The 14579-nt window shown below is 45.7% G+C and overlaps 1 protein-coding gene across 3 annotated transcripts in view; it reads left to right on the forward strand.

Annotated features, from left to right (window-relative positions):
- Nucleotides 1-4331: 4331 nt before the first annotated feature.
- APP (amyloid beta precursor protein) overlaps nucleotides 4332-14579 on the forward strand; it is a 143867-nt gene continuing 133619 nt past the window's right edge. For all 3 annotated transcript variants that reach the window (XM_021532419.3, XM_085590999.1, XM_085591063.1), the window contains exon 1: nucleotides 4332-4510. In XM_021532419.3, coding sequence (XP_021388094.1) covers nucleotides 4454-4510 — 57 coding nt within the window. In that variant the 5' untranslated portion in view covers nucleotides 4332-4453. The remainder of the gene's footprint in view (nucleotides 4511-14579) is intronic.

The following is a 14579-nucleotide window of genomic DNA, read 5'->3' on the forward strand; positions in this document are numbered from 1 at the left end:
GGAAATCAAGGAATCAGATATTCAGGTCTACCACTTGGCCTGATCTATAGATCTTAAGGAAAAAACCTACCAGAATTTTGCAATACGAATGAAAGGAGAATTATTTTTGTTTCCACTTTGTTTCCCCTCTAATAACAACCTCACACATACAAACACTGCACAGGCTGCCCCGTGACACCCTGTCAGTCTCCTAATGTGACTTCACAAACAGCATGCTAAGAGAATTACAGATGCACACTTCAGCCTCTACCTCCTGCCCCTCCCAGCTCAAATGCTGCTGCAGCTCAGCACTGGAAGGGCAGACTGTGGAGGGTGATGGCAATTGAGAGAGTGACAGCCTCAGTCGTGTACAGAGTGAGCAAATGGGGCTACAGCAGCATCACCCTTTATAGCTGCCACCATCCTCCCCTGGAACCAGAGACTTCCAAGCAGTGCCTGTAGTCTTTCAAGCAGCTGTTTTGGGAGTGAAGAGACAGAAAGTTGTGGCACCTATGTATCCCACTGCAGCTGAAGTAATTGAACCCATGCAACAATTTGTTGAGTTGGATGGCTTTTGTCCACATTTGAAGTGTGGGCTTATGGCTCAAGAGGCCTTCTTGTCACCTGCTGAATTTGGGTGGAGTTGTGTTCCAGATGAATTTGTCATTTCATAATGTAAAGGTCTCAGACTTCTCTTCCTCTGAAGAGTCTCTGTTGACCTCTTCAGATTTTCACAGCCTTCAGAAAACTATATTTTTTTCTTCACAGACATTTGAGGAAAGGCTAAATCATGTGATGAGTTAAGTCTGCTGTAGGGAGGTTGAAGAATGGGAGTGCTTTTCTTGAAGTTCCTTTACAAACAGATTCTCTATATTATGTAGGGTCTCTTACTGTTTTTGAATTTATTGGATTTAATGTCACTATTGCAGTCTAGCTGGGTCTTTCAAAATTGAGTCAAGCATTACATTCCTAGGAACAGGTGGGAGGATTGGGTCTTTGAGCATCCTAACCTACTGTGTTAGCAATTAAGCAGGTGTTTTATGGTCTGAGACACGATGCTGAAAGAATCAAAATAGCAGTGTATTCTTCTGTACAAATGTCTTCAGTAAACTGAACTCAGAATCTAAGAAATATTTTGTGTTTATATATGTATAGATAAATAACCATCTGATCAAGTCCCTTATTTTTATTTCTGTTCTAAGATAGTGTGGATACAAAGTATGGTGTCTGACATTGTACAGACAGCTTTCTTTAGCCAGACAGAGACCTCTTTTTTATCTTGACGTCCATTCAGGCATCCATGGAAAGCTTGTGTGGGCTGGAAAGGTGGAAGCTTATTCAAAAGTAACAAGATTCTCCTTTAATAACTTTACCGCTTCCAAGTAGAGTTGGTTAATTTATGGGCAGCACTCTTCTCTTGTACAAAGTCTATAAGAAAAATTAGGTGTGTATTAACAGGTTCTATCTCAGACTATGAAACTGTCTAAAGACAAGAGTCTAAAAGCTGAGAGGAATGTTTGCAGATCCCTGGGTTGGGGGGCTGGGCAAGACAGATAACAGACAGCAGGACAGCTCTGAGCAAGGCTACGTAAGAGCTAGATCTCCTGGAGGTAACCTGGACAAACCTTGAGAGTTGTGTCTGTGGAGAGTTGGGTATTGTGGTGTGAGAAACGATGCTCACTTTCAAAAATTTTAAAAGTTTATTAAGACCTTATCAAAATACAACAGAAGGCTGAATAAGGAAAAATGCAGCACGAAAAGCAAAGGATTCAACCACCATGTGCTCATCTAAAAAATGGATGCTCCACATTTTATACCTCTAGCCCTCTCCCAAAGTCTTGCTAATCAACTCGTTATTCGCTGTCCAGTGGTGGAGATCACTTTCTTACCTCTTGATTGGAGGTCAGGTGTTGCCACAGTTACAAACCGACCCTCCCAAATGCCATTTGATAGCAATGCAAGGGGGACGGGGAACATAACTATACATCTACAAATCTTCTCTTAGTATATACATTATATTCACCCCTTAACTGTGAGAGTCAACCAGATCTGACTGGGGTTGGGTTTTAATTCTTAACCAGGCTAAAGGGAGACATTTTATCCGTGACATTTGGGTTTCAATCATCAGCTTAACTGGAACTCTTTTAAGAGTTTGATTCATCCTCTCAACACGACCAGAACTCTGTGGATGCCACAGAGTGTAACTCTCATTTCACTCCCAGGGCTCAAACAACTTTCTTCAATATTTTAGATGTGAAATGAGTTCCTTGGTTTGAATCAATCCTGTTCACCATCCCATATCAGGGAATGTTTTTACTCAGAATATTGGTATTGGCTATAGGACACAAGAAAGCACAACATGAGCCACTGCGATGGCAAGGTAAAAAAGAAGAAGGTTTATTTTTCTGACTCCAACTTTTATACTTTTCCAAAGGTGACAGTGGATTGGAGAGTGAATGGGCCACCTCTTCAAAGACATTGGACAAACCACCAGTACATCAATTTCCTCCACCCCCACAAAGGAATGCAAAACAATACATTGTTTATAGAAAATGTGTGGGAAAGTTTTCTAACAGAATGTAAACTCGGAAGGCTTTAGAAAATCTTAAGAATCAGGGTGACATCAGTGGGTACCACCTCTACCTAATGAGTCAAGTGATCTACTATCACTAGTAAAAATTTCCACAATTGTATCTGGAGAAGCTCAGTAAAGCCTATCTGGATGTTTTGAAAGGGCCATAAGGCTAGTTCTTGCCCTCTCCTGGGTGTTTTCCTCATGTCACTTGTTGACATCATACGTTGTTCAGCTTAGCTATTCCAAAAATTCCTATGCGGACCCAGTCCCTTAGAAATTGATCACTTAGTGCTTGTGTACCCCCATGTGTTGTACCATGCATGCCTTCCAGCATTTCCTTGGCAAGGGGATTATTTAACACTTGTCTCCCATCCGCTAATCTCCACTCCCATTTGTTATCTTTCTTGGCTCCTATTTTAAGGAGTTCTTTCTCTTCTGTCTCACTGAATGCAGGGACTTCTTGCATTTCTCTCATGGGGGTTAACACCATTATTAATTTTTCTGTCCCTGATCCTGTTGCATTCTTAGCTTCTAATCTGCTAAATTGTTCCCTCATGCCTCTTGAGTCACCGCTTTTTGATGTCCTTTAACATATACTATTGTCACTTCTGGTAATTGTAAGGCTTCTAATACCTCCAAAATAAGCTTTTAATGAGCCAGTCCCTTTCCCTTTGAATTTAATAGCCCTCTCTTTTCCCATTTTTTTCCAAAGGTATGCACTTCTCCAAAAGCATATTTTGAGTGTATATATATTGTTCCTTGTTAATATTTCCAGAGCTCATTTTAGGAGCCTTGGTGGGAGCAGAAATCTTGCCACAGAATTTGCTTATCAGTGGCAGAATGGATCTGGCTCTGTCACACTGCATTTTGGCTACAATAGCAGCTGTTTCAACATGAAGATCCTAATATTAAATTTCAAATTCTTCTTACAGGTTTACTATACCAATTACAACCATGCTGTTCAGAGGGTGAGATGGTGAGATTACACTGGCTTCCCGATTTCATAGAATTTGATGAAGTCCTACATTTTTGATTTTTTTTCCCTTGCTCATCTGCCGTATGTCCCAGCTCTTCTGATGTTCCTGCATATCTTCGTTATCAATGGTGCGTGTGGTGTGAGCTGTGCTGACTCATCACCTCCACCTCGACGGGAACAGGAGATCCCGGATCGGTGAGCAGCCCTGCTGGGAAAGGCAAATGTGTTCAATAGCCTCCACACCACACAACACGCTTAGATTCGGGTGGTTTTTTGGGCAACGTGCAAAGATGGACGCTGCGTTTCTGAACGCGGCGCCTCAGCCAGGGGGGCCGCGCACGATGGAGGCGCCGCGGTCCCTTACGGACGCGGGGGGCGGACCGGCAGCGCGGCGCCTTCCTGGAAGGGGAGAGGCGGCGGCGGAGCGACCGAGGAGGGAGCGGAGCCGCCTCAGCGAGCCCTGAGCGCCGGGCAGAGCGGCGGGCCCGCCCCGGCCGCGGCCGCACCGCCCGCCGCCGCCGCCAGGGGTCCCCGCAGGCCGGGCGGCCGCACCGCCCGCCGCCGCCGCCAGGGGTCCCCGCAGGCCGGGCGGCCGCACCGCCCGCCGCCGCCGCCAGGGGTCCCCGCAGGCCGGGCGGCCGCACCGCCCGCCGCCGCCGCCAGGGGTCCCCGCAGGCCGGGCGGCCGCACCGCCCGCCGCCGCCGCCAGGGGTCCCCGCAGGCCGGGCGGCCGCACCGCCCGCTCGGGGGCGGGCCGGGCCATCAGCTGACCGGCCCCGCCGCGCCGCTCCCGGAGCCGCCGCACATCAGTCGTTCTGCTCGGCGGCGGCACGGCCTGCAGGATTTACGGTCGGACCCCGTCGCGTCTCTCGCCGGACGGCATCCCTCCCTCCCCTCCTTCCTCCCCGCTCCCAGCCGCCGCGATGCTGCCCCACTTAGCCGTCCTGCTGCTGGCTGCCGGCGCCGCCCGGGCTCTAGAGGTGAGTGGGGTAGGAAGCGGCGGGCGCGGGGCTCCCCGCTACCCTCCGCCGCTCCTCCGGAGCTTTGTCTGCCCGCAGCCGCCCCCGCGGCGCGGGCTTGGCCGCGGCGGGGCAGGCGAGGGTTGCTTTCCTAGGGGCGTTCCACCCCTGGCTGCCGCCGCTCTCCCTCCGTCGAACAATAGGAGCGGCGAGCGGGAGGCGGCGGAGGCGTCGGGGAGGGAGAGCGGCTGGGAACTCCCGGGGCTGCCGCCCCCGGCCCCGCCGCGCGCGTCCGGCTGCCGGGGCGCCGCTTCTGCTTCGGGGTTGGCTCCGCCGGCGGCTCGGCGAGGCAAACCTCCCCCGGGAGCGGGCGGCCCGGGGTGGCGGCTAGGGGCGTCTCCCCGGGAGGGAGGCGAAGCCGGGCTGCGGAGGCGGTGTGCGGGCGGGCAGAGCCGGCGGCCGGCTGGCGCAGCGGCCCCGCGGGAAGGCGCTGCCCGGCGGGGGCGGCGGTCGCGGCCGGCCCGAGCCCCCCCCGCGGGCGGGAGGCGCGGGAAGATGGCGCCTCTGCAGTGCAGCAGAGAGGAGGCGCCGGCAGCCCGCGCCCCTCCGCCCCTGCCCGCCCCTTCCCTGCCTTCCCCGGGGTGGCTCCGCCCGCCCCGGCCGGGCGGCACCTCCGCGGGTCGCTCTCTCTGGGTGCGGGGCGGGCTGGGGGTCACCCGTGGCCACCCGTCCCGGGGTGGGCTGGCAGAAAGCTTGGATGCCAGAGGAGGAGTTAGCACGGCTGGGTGTCTGTTTTTACCCCCGCCCTACCCCCCCCCCCCCGCCAGATCTCAAAAAAGAAGGTGTGGGAGGGGTGAGTCATATCCAGGTCTCCTTCGCTCCCTTCTCGCCATACTTCGGCCTGAAGACTTGGGCTTCTGTCTTCCTCCTGTGCCGATTCGCCCTTCTCCCGCGGGGGAGGGTTCAAGGACTGGCTGGGTGACAGTATTTATCCTGATAGCAGAGACGGATGCTCGCGGTCCCCTCCCCTCCTTCCCCAGGGCATGGGGATGCAGGTCTGGGATGCTCACCCTTGGATGCTCAGGTGCCCTTCCCGGTAGGGACCCCAGTACGCCAGGAATAAGAGGAGACAGACCCTTCATACCAGCCCTCCGTCCTTGCAGCCAAGGCTGCCAGCCACGGGGCTTGCTTTGAGGCATGATCTTGCCAACATTGGGCAGGATGTATCCATTTGAACAGTTCCACAGATGCTCAGATGTTTAAAGTTTCCAGTTATAGCACTGGTTGGAGTTCAGTAGCTGCTTTCAGCTGTTTCTTGTCTGAATGTAACAGAAGGAAACGTCTGCCTTGGGTATGTAGCTTAAGTAAAAAACGAGATTTTATGATTGACCATGCGTCAAGATAGAACATAGAAGGATGAGCTTTTCTGTTGGCTCTTTGTAGCCCTGGCCTTAATGATAGGCATGTAGGTGTTGTCACTGCGAAGGTGGTAGAAGAAAGGAGGCTCCTGTTCAGGAGGACTGAATGTGTATGCTCAGAGACTTCTGCAATGGTGTCTGCCTTAGTGATGGTCAGAATTTTGAGAGACATCCTCTGTCTGGAAGCATTTCCTGAAACGGGCACTGATGTTTCTGCAGAAGCTTTTTGTCTACTGTCTTTCCATGTGAATGAATGTTTGGGGTTTGACATTTATTCCTTTTTTTATGTTTGACAGAGAAATAGGTTTTAACATCTGCTGTGGTAAGGTGTTTGTCAGTCTTGATTCTGTAAGGTTGATGTTTTGAGTGAGGCACTTGTTTTTATAACACTAAAATATTTCATAATTGGAATGGTGCGTGTGCATGTTCTGATCTTGAACTATCTTTTCATGCTAAAGGGTGAACTTTTTTTTGAATTATATTTTTTGTAGATTTTCTGTAGATCTGTATTTTCTGTAGATACTCTTTTCTGAAATGGAATGTTTTTCCTGTTATTTTAACAAATACTTCCTGGAATGCAGCAAAGAATCTGTACTTTGCTTTGTAATGTACTTTTGCTTGGGGAAATGGTATAAGGAAGAGAAAAAGCAGGACCAAAACAAATTCTCTCTACGCATGAAGAATTCCTTTCTAAAATTACAGGTAGATTAATAATGATTTAGCTCTTAAAAGGAAATCTCTGTAGTGATGTCCTGGTGATGCCATGGTTGCTTAGCATATTATTTTCTGACCCTCATGTGAATCATAATCATTGGCTGAGAGATGTCACGGTTTGTGAAACTGCCATATTCTGCAGTAGCTATTTTTGCATTTAATCTTTTTCAGTAATTGTCTGGTTTTAGTAGATAAATGCAACAGACAGTAACTGTCCTTATGAATTTGTGTGAATGATCCCAGTTTATAAATAATTTCCTCTCATTAGCACACTGAGGCTTCTGCTATGCCTCTTTTACTCCCTGCTCTAGCTGCCTGCTTCTAAGCAAGACTCCTTTACCAGCTGACTGAAATGAAATTTTTAAGATACCGGTATCTCATAAGCTGGCCCTCATTAAAAAGACAAAAAGGATCTTTCTTGACAGTGGGTAATGCTTATAGGTTCTTATTTTTGTAATTTTGGCTTTTTTTTTGTTTGTTTTTTAGGAGAAGACCCCAAATACTTGTTTCCTCATTGTTTAGTTTCCTAGTAGATCTTTCAAGAAATGACATTTAAATGTGTCAGGGGGAACAATGCCTTTACTTTGCTTCTGTTGCAGACTTTCAGTTCCTCTTTCTGTCGATTCTGTTCCCAAATTTCCCTGGCAAAGGTTTGCATTTGTTGCAGGAACCCTTTTGCACTTTTATTTAAGATGCTGACGTGGGATGGGTGGCTGAGTGGGTACATAGGACAGGCTCTCTGGGATCATCAGGATCCTTGGCAGTCAGGTGAACAAATGAGTGAGTAGAGAAAGGAAGCTTCTCCCTTGCTTTCTCATTTGTCTTTTGTTTGATTAATCATTAACAGATAATTTTGAGACTCGAATGCTCTTCAGGTGCCTTTTCTGTGAAAAAACATGATCAACTGCTGTGCTTCTTCACAAGACATGTATGAAAACCAGAAGAAGCGGACGAGGTCCTCATGCTTTTAAATTTTAATTTTTTTCCCCATGAGCTGTTTGTGTGATAGATGTACCCCATCTCCCTTACCCATTTTTAATTGATCAGTGCTGAATTATAGGGCAAACCCACAAGAAGCATAGATCTCCTTCGGTTCTTCATGACTTTTGCTTTGCATGTGTTTGATAAACAGTGAAGGATAACAAGCGGTTCGATTTATAAATTTTGTGGAGAAAAGGTATGACAATTTATTTTAATTAGTAGTTCTTTTCCAAAACAAAGCTTAGCAAAATAGCTGAAGAGTATAGTAACTTCATCTAATTGCTTGACAAAATGAGAGCTGTTTCTCTGAATAGAATAATTATTTTTTGTGATTCAGTAAAATAATTAACATAAGCTGCTGGGTGTGGAGGTTTGGCCAAGAAACTGGTAGATAGCATCACCTGAAGGTGGTCTCTGGTCTGACCCTGTGCCCAAAGCAGACCAGGCTGCGTGGGGCTTTCTGCAGTTGAGTCTTGAAAATGGAGTTCTAAGGACAGAGCCCGTGCCACCTCTCTGTGTAGCCTGCCCTGTCCACTGTTTGGTTGGTTCACCTGTGTTGGAATTCTCCAGACTTAACTGACATCCTTAGTCGTGAACACTATGAATGATGTAATTTTGGCATCTTCCAAAAAAAGGTAAACAATAACAAGAAGTTGAAAAAATTGTGTTTTGGTTTGACAAATGTCCATGTATATGTGTATATATATGTTTATGCATACATGTTGGGATACTGGGGGACACAAGACAGATGATGGGCTTTGGGCCTGGTTAACATAAGATATAACAAGATAACACGATGCCTTGGCAAAAGCAAACAGAACTTTGAAAATTAGACCTAGATTGCAAGAAGATTCAATCAGGCAGGTTTACTGGAAAAAGAAAATCCCATTAAACTCTGTGAGCAAGAGATGTTGTGATACGCATAAGTTTGTGTATGTGATTTTAACCTAATCATTGTAGCACACATTACTGGTCTCCCTGAAATAGTATCTAAGCGTTTGTATCCCACAATAAAATCAGATTCTGATCACTGAATGAGTCTTCCCCGTCTCTTTCCATTGCTGACAATTGGTACCTCTGTGTGAGGAAATGAACCAGCCTGGCATTCAGAGAGCCCCTGGAACTGATAGTGAGGGTGAGAGAACCGCATCGGGGCCCACAATTGCCTGTCTGCTGCAACTGAGAGGTGAGCCAGGGGAACTAAAAAAAGAACTAAAAATGGGAAAGGAAATGTCCAAAGAGAGAGAAGTCTATGAAACCATGCTCGCCCTTCTGGACAAGCATGACTCCCTCATGGAGTGACCTTAAGTCACTTTTAATCTCATCCTGTGGAGAATATTTTCTAAGATGTTGAAGAAGCGAGAGCGGCCAGATGCTGCTGGCCCCCTACCCTGGTCTGTCTGTCCTCACTCTGACTCTCCCTGCCTGCTTGAAACTGGCACTGCTCACCTGAAACTGGCACCTCCTGTACTGAGGAGCAGCCAAGCTATCAGCCTCGGCCCTGCCCAGACAAAGGAGGGGAAGGCATCCTCATGGTCATTAGAAGTATAGATGCAAATTTATGAGACTGATCCATTCCCTCCTGACCCTCGTGAAAAATGGATGCAGCTATAGAAAAAGGCCCTTAAGGAAGGGGACCCCCAAACCTAGGGGAAATCTCGGCATTTGAAAAAGGACTGTTTCCAAAAGGGGGAGGCCAGATGCAAAACTCCTGGTATTTGCCCTCGATGCCTTAATCAGTGTTGGTCCAAGTATGATTTGAAGGTTGTCCAATACTGGGAAGCCGGAGCACGGAGCGGCACCAGGGAACACAGAGGTGCCCCAGCCAATGCTTCAGAGCGGATTGTGCCACTGCAAATCTCAGCCAAGCTGCCCGAAGCAGCCTTCACTGGACCACAGCAGCCCCAGTCAGACTGTCACCCACCAGCCACCCCAGCACAGGAATGGACCTGGCAGCCTCCAGCACAGGAACATTGTTGGATTTGTCTGTTCATTTGATTCCCACAGGAGTTTTCGGTCTACCTGGAAAGCGTATACATACTTTGTTCTTCCTAGAGCTATTGACTCTGACTCCACAGCTACCCTGTATAGTCCTGGCCAGGAGCTAAATGTAGCTCAGCTTTCCATTGGAAAGTGTCTCAATATTTTCAGACCTATGCAGCCAAATCACTTTATGGCATCTAAATTGGTACAGTGTCAAAAACATGTAAGGCTTTGAATCTAGTGGGTCACATCCCCCTTGTTTTTCTGCTTGTGATTTGAAAGGAGAAGGTGCACCTGGGGTAAGAAGAGCATGCAGGCAGTAGTGCCCTGCCTGCCTCCTTAGGATGTGGCTCTTGAAGTCTATGGGAGATGCTGTGCTATGTATGAATTTTATATTTTTATTTTTGGAAGTGATGAGGTCACAGCTTTCTGGAGATACTCCTTTAAAATAATGTGTCTTGTTTCTCTGCTACTTTGGAGACTATTTAAACTGTAGGTAGGGACAAGGTAGGTGTCACTAACTACATATGGGGAATTCTGACTACACAGGTATATCTTTCAGAGAAGGTTTCATTTTAGTCAGTAAGGGAGTATCAAGTCCAGAGGATTAAAAAAATGTGGAAGTGAAATAAGAGTTAAACTAAGCAGAGTTAAACTAAAATTATGCTTGTCTTTTAAAATATAATTGTTCAGATTTGTGCTGGTGGTTTGTTTTAGTCTGCTTAGAAACTTTCCTCTGTTATTTATTGTCTCAGACCTCAAATTATGTTTCGTTTCTTAATTAAAAAAACACAAACTGTGAAATTTTGATGGGCTCTTTTTTTTGGGTGGGTGTGGGGTTTTTTTGGGAATGTTTTTTTTTGTGTGTGTATATGTTTCTGTTTTTATTTTTACTTGTACAGAACCCTTGGTAGTTCCCTCTTCAATATACTTTAAAAGTATTCTTGAAACTTCCAATACTGAGTTTCCCATTTTTGGTGTCCAGAATAGTAACTGTTGATCTTTTTGCTTTTGGTATTAGCAGGTTTATGTACAATATGGTTATGAATTTGTGCGTGCAGAATGAATTCAATAATGCAGTTCTGCAGGTTGTGTTGTTTTGATTAGGTACTCAGAAATGCTTATCATAATTGCTGGATCACTGGCACTCACAACACACAGCTGGGGTTTTTAGGAAAGTACTCACTTAGAGCATAGCACAGGAGTGTTGGAAAAATATATTTTTTAATATAGCTAAAAATACGGTGTTAATGAAAGAGATTGTCAGTTAGGAGTGCTTCATCTCAGTGTCCCCTCAATTTTCAGTAAGCCTTTTAGTTTTGTAGTTGGTTTTCTTGCTAATGCAAGGCATATTATGACTTGTGTGAAGAAACATTTGGTATACATACAGGTTTATTTCTTTTTAATAAAAATACATGCTTTTGTGTAATGGTGGTAGATACTGGCTTTTTTTATATGTTTGTTTTTCTGCATGTAGGTTGTTAGATCCCTATACTACATAAATCCCTAACACCTTCTTGCCACTGACACATTTAATAGTTTGAGTTTTCTGCAGAACTAATTTTGAGTTAAGAAATTAGTTTGGTTGCCTGAAACTGTTTGAAATATGTAGCCCAGTTATACTTGAAGGTACACATACAGCAAATATTTTATTAATGCTTGCTTAGCAAACACACCCATGTCTCTGTGGATTTCTCTTTCCAGTTAATGAGGGGAGGCAATGAGAAAGGTGAATTAAAATTACATGCTTTGCTTGCCATGATTATCCCTAGGTAAGCTGATGCTTACTAAGTGCCCCCATTGTCTTTGAGGGTGGAAAGTCTTACGTGCCCCCACCTCTGCTTGTTGGTCTCTGCCACTCTTTCACTCATCCTTGAAGCTGCAGTGCCAGACACGGGGTTCAGCTGATTGTTCTCTTCCAGAAGCCTCTCTTCTGAGTCTTCTGCTTGGATGGTGTTTGCTGTCCTGCTTTAAGTTTTGGTTTATCATAGCATATGGGTGTGTTTGACACAGCTTGTTGTTTTCCCTTCTCTGTGTGCAAGCACATATAGTTCCTACACAGATGATTTTACTGACGTGTAAGAAGGAAAATTTTTTTCTGAATGAAATTTAGCTCTTGAGATGATTTTTTGGATGGGGGGAGCAAGTGTGTGTTGATGTCCTTGTCTCCTGGGGGAGTCATGGCAGAACAGAGTATAGGCTGTGGGAAGTCACTACAGTTCTATTAGCCACATCTTTTTGTCAGCTTTGCCCATACCTTTATGAAGTGAGACATTGTTTTGAACAGTTATGGCTTTGAGAGATATACCTCCCTCTGTCCTGGAACTGATACCAGTTCTGAGTGAGTTTATGCTTCAAGTCAGTGATGGTTAGTCTGCCAGCAGGTTCAATAGGTCAGTGGACTATTTCTAGTAACTGCCAGAGTAAGTGAGGAAAAAAGACCAGCTTAAAAAAGCTTAGCCTTTCTGGGTTCTGTACACCTATCTTTAGAACCTCTTGGAACATGAACTGGAAGTAGTCATGCTGAGCCTTGTTTGCCTGTGTGGCGTGTGCTGCAATCAATTGACAAATCCCAATGGAAAAGCCTGTTAAGCTTTGAAGAGGAAAATACCACAGTGAAGCCTTGAAGGGGAAGATAGCACAGTGAGCATAGAGAACAGAGTATGTTGATGTTGTAGTATGAAGAAGATTGGTACAGTGCTTTGGTTTCAAGAAACGGTTGAAGCCTTACCTCAAGTCCTGTGTTCAGCTTTTGGGCACCCCAATGTAAGAAAGATCTAAAGCTGGGTGAGAGAATCCAAAGGAGGGCTGTGAAGATGGTGGAGGGCCTGGAGAGGAAGCCAAATGCAAAACAGCTGAGGGCATTGATCTGTTCAGCCTGGAGAAGAAGAGACTGAGCAGAAGCCTCACTGCAGTCAACAGCTTCCTCAGGAGGTGAAGATCACTTCTCTACAGGGCCCAAGGGAATGGCTGGAGTTTCAAAGGGAAGTTTTAGTTGGATATTAAGGAAAGGTTTTTTACCCAGAGGTGGTTGGGCATTGGAACACACTTGCCAAGAAAGTGGTCATTGCCCCAAGGCTGACAGAGTTCAAGAAGCATTTGGACAATGCTCTTGGACATGGTGGGCTTATTTGGGCTGTTCTTTGCAGGGACGGTAGTTGGACTTGGCTGATTCTATGATTTGTGTTTCCTTTTCTTTAAAGTTGGTTGCTTTATGCTGTGCCTATACTGGCATTTATATTCAAATCAGAAGCATGTGTGAGGAGAAGGTGCTGGTGCACTGGGCTTTAGCTGTGCTGCAGAGTGCTTGGAATGACATCTTCTACAGTAGAACTCAACTTGACAGTGTTCTCTAGGAACACATCTGAAACATGCTGGCCTCTCACAGGTGCCCATGGCACATAACTGGACTAATTTCCTGATTGGAAATGAAGCTCACTGAGGACTGGTGGAAATAGTTCTGCTTTGCATGTCCTCTCCCTTTCTAGCTGCAGAGGTAGTGGGAGGGCCAATGCCTAACAGCTGTGACAGCTTGTAGGGATACTCTGTAAGGCAGTGTACCTACAACACTGTAGTCTGAAATGTACCATGAGTGCTGAAAGAAAAATGTGAGTATCAAATTCCTTTGGAAATTTCTTTTTGATTGGGTCGGTTATTGTAAGGAGGTGCTGGCTCTCCTGTTTCCCAGTGTTACCTGTCCAATAAAGGCACTGGGAGGCTGTTGCCATGGTCAGAACTTGTGGTTAGATCCCTGCCTTGTGCTAAGGCTCTAAATAAAGGGGTTAGTATATAAATAGTGTTTGCAAAGAGAGAAGTTCAGCTTGAAGAGAGTGTTGGTTTTCTTTTACTTTTTCATCACTCCCCGTTTTATAGGGGAGAATGGTATGCAGCCATTTGGAGAAGACTGACTAAAGCAATCTGTATCTCTTACAAAGCACTTAGTGACTCCTTTGTGTAATTTGGGCATGGTCACATCCGCTGTTGCAAATGAAAATGTGCTAAGCTGGGCAGTGTGTGTGTCTGGAACCCAGGCTCCCCAAGCATCCCTTCTGAGCATTAGGGCCTTTGAGACTTGCTTAAAGGAGCAGTGCAAGAGCAAGGAACAGTTCCCTGCTTTGGGGTGGCTGTTGCATTCTCTTCTGGCTGTGAAGTGGGTGTTTTAAGGATGTAGTTTGTGTATAATTATTTAACGTAGGCTATAGCTGGCAAAGCTTGATACCTAACCTGCATCTCTGTGTGTGATTTTGGTTGGGTTTTTGTTTCTGATTTTTTTTGTTTTTATTCCTAGGTGTTGAGTACTTAATCTAATGAAATTCAGATAAATTATCACTTCAGACATGGAGAGTAGGTCAGATTTTCTTGTGTGGTTTGTTTTTGGTGAAGATGCTGAACAGCTTTATAGATGTCAAAATAAAAGGACCCTTGCTAAAAGCAGTAATGGTCATAGAGGATAAATATGAAATAGGTGAAATACAAGTCTGAAATGGCACTGCAGGTTGTTGAGGTAGCAGACTGTATGTGCTTGTATGTTGTGTATACATGTTAAAGATAACTAGTGCTAATTATGATTAGCTGTATAGTGCCTGTCTGAGGAGAGAGTCTGATGGGCAGGGTTCATTAGTACCTCTGAAATTGTATTTGCTTGAGTTGGAAATGTAAACTTGGGGTTGTTTTAGACTGCCTTCCTTTTTAATAAATAGTATATTAAATTCATCCACTAATATTATGCTAAAGTTTACCTCTAGAGTAACAGAATGAAAGATGGAGTGTAGCAGGTTGGGCAATACTGAGGCCTGACTTTATTTCCTTTGACTGTGTCTGCACAAGCAAATGTGATGTCAGCTCCCTGGCATCAGGCAAAATCGCAGTAGTGACAGTGCATATGTGGGGTTGAACACTCCAGGTCCAGGTGATAAACCAACCAAACAAAACCATCTCTAGAACATGGCAATGTTACACAATTAGAAAAATAAATAGAACCCACTCTGAAACTT

The sequence above is a fragment of the Lonchura striata genome, chromosome 1 (genome assembly GCF_050655825.1).
Source record: "Lonchura striata isolate lonStrDom1 chromosome 1, ASM5065582v1, whole genome shotgun sequence".
In the NCBI taxonomy this organism is placed as follows: Eukaryota; Metazoa; Chordata; class Aves; order Passeriformes; family Estrildidae; genus Lonchura; species Lonchura striata.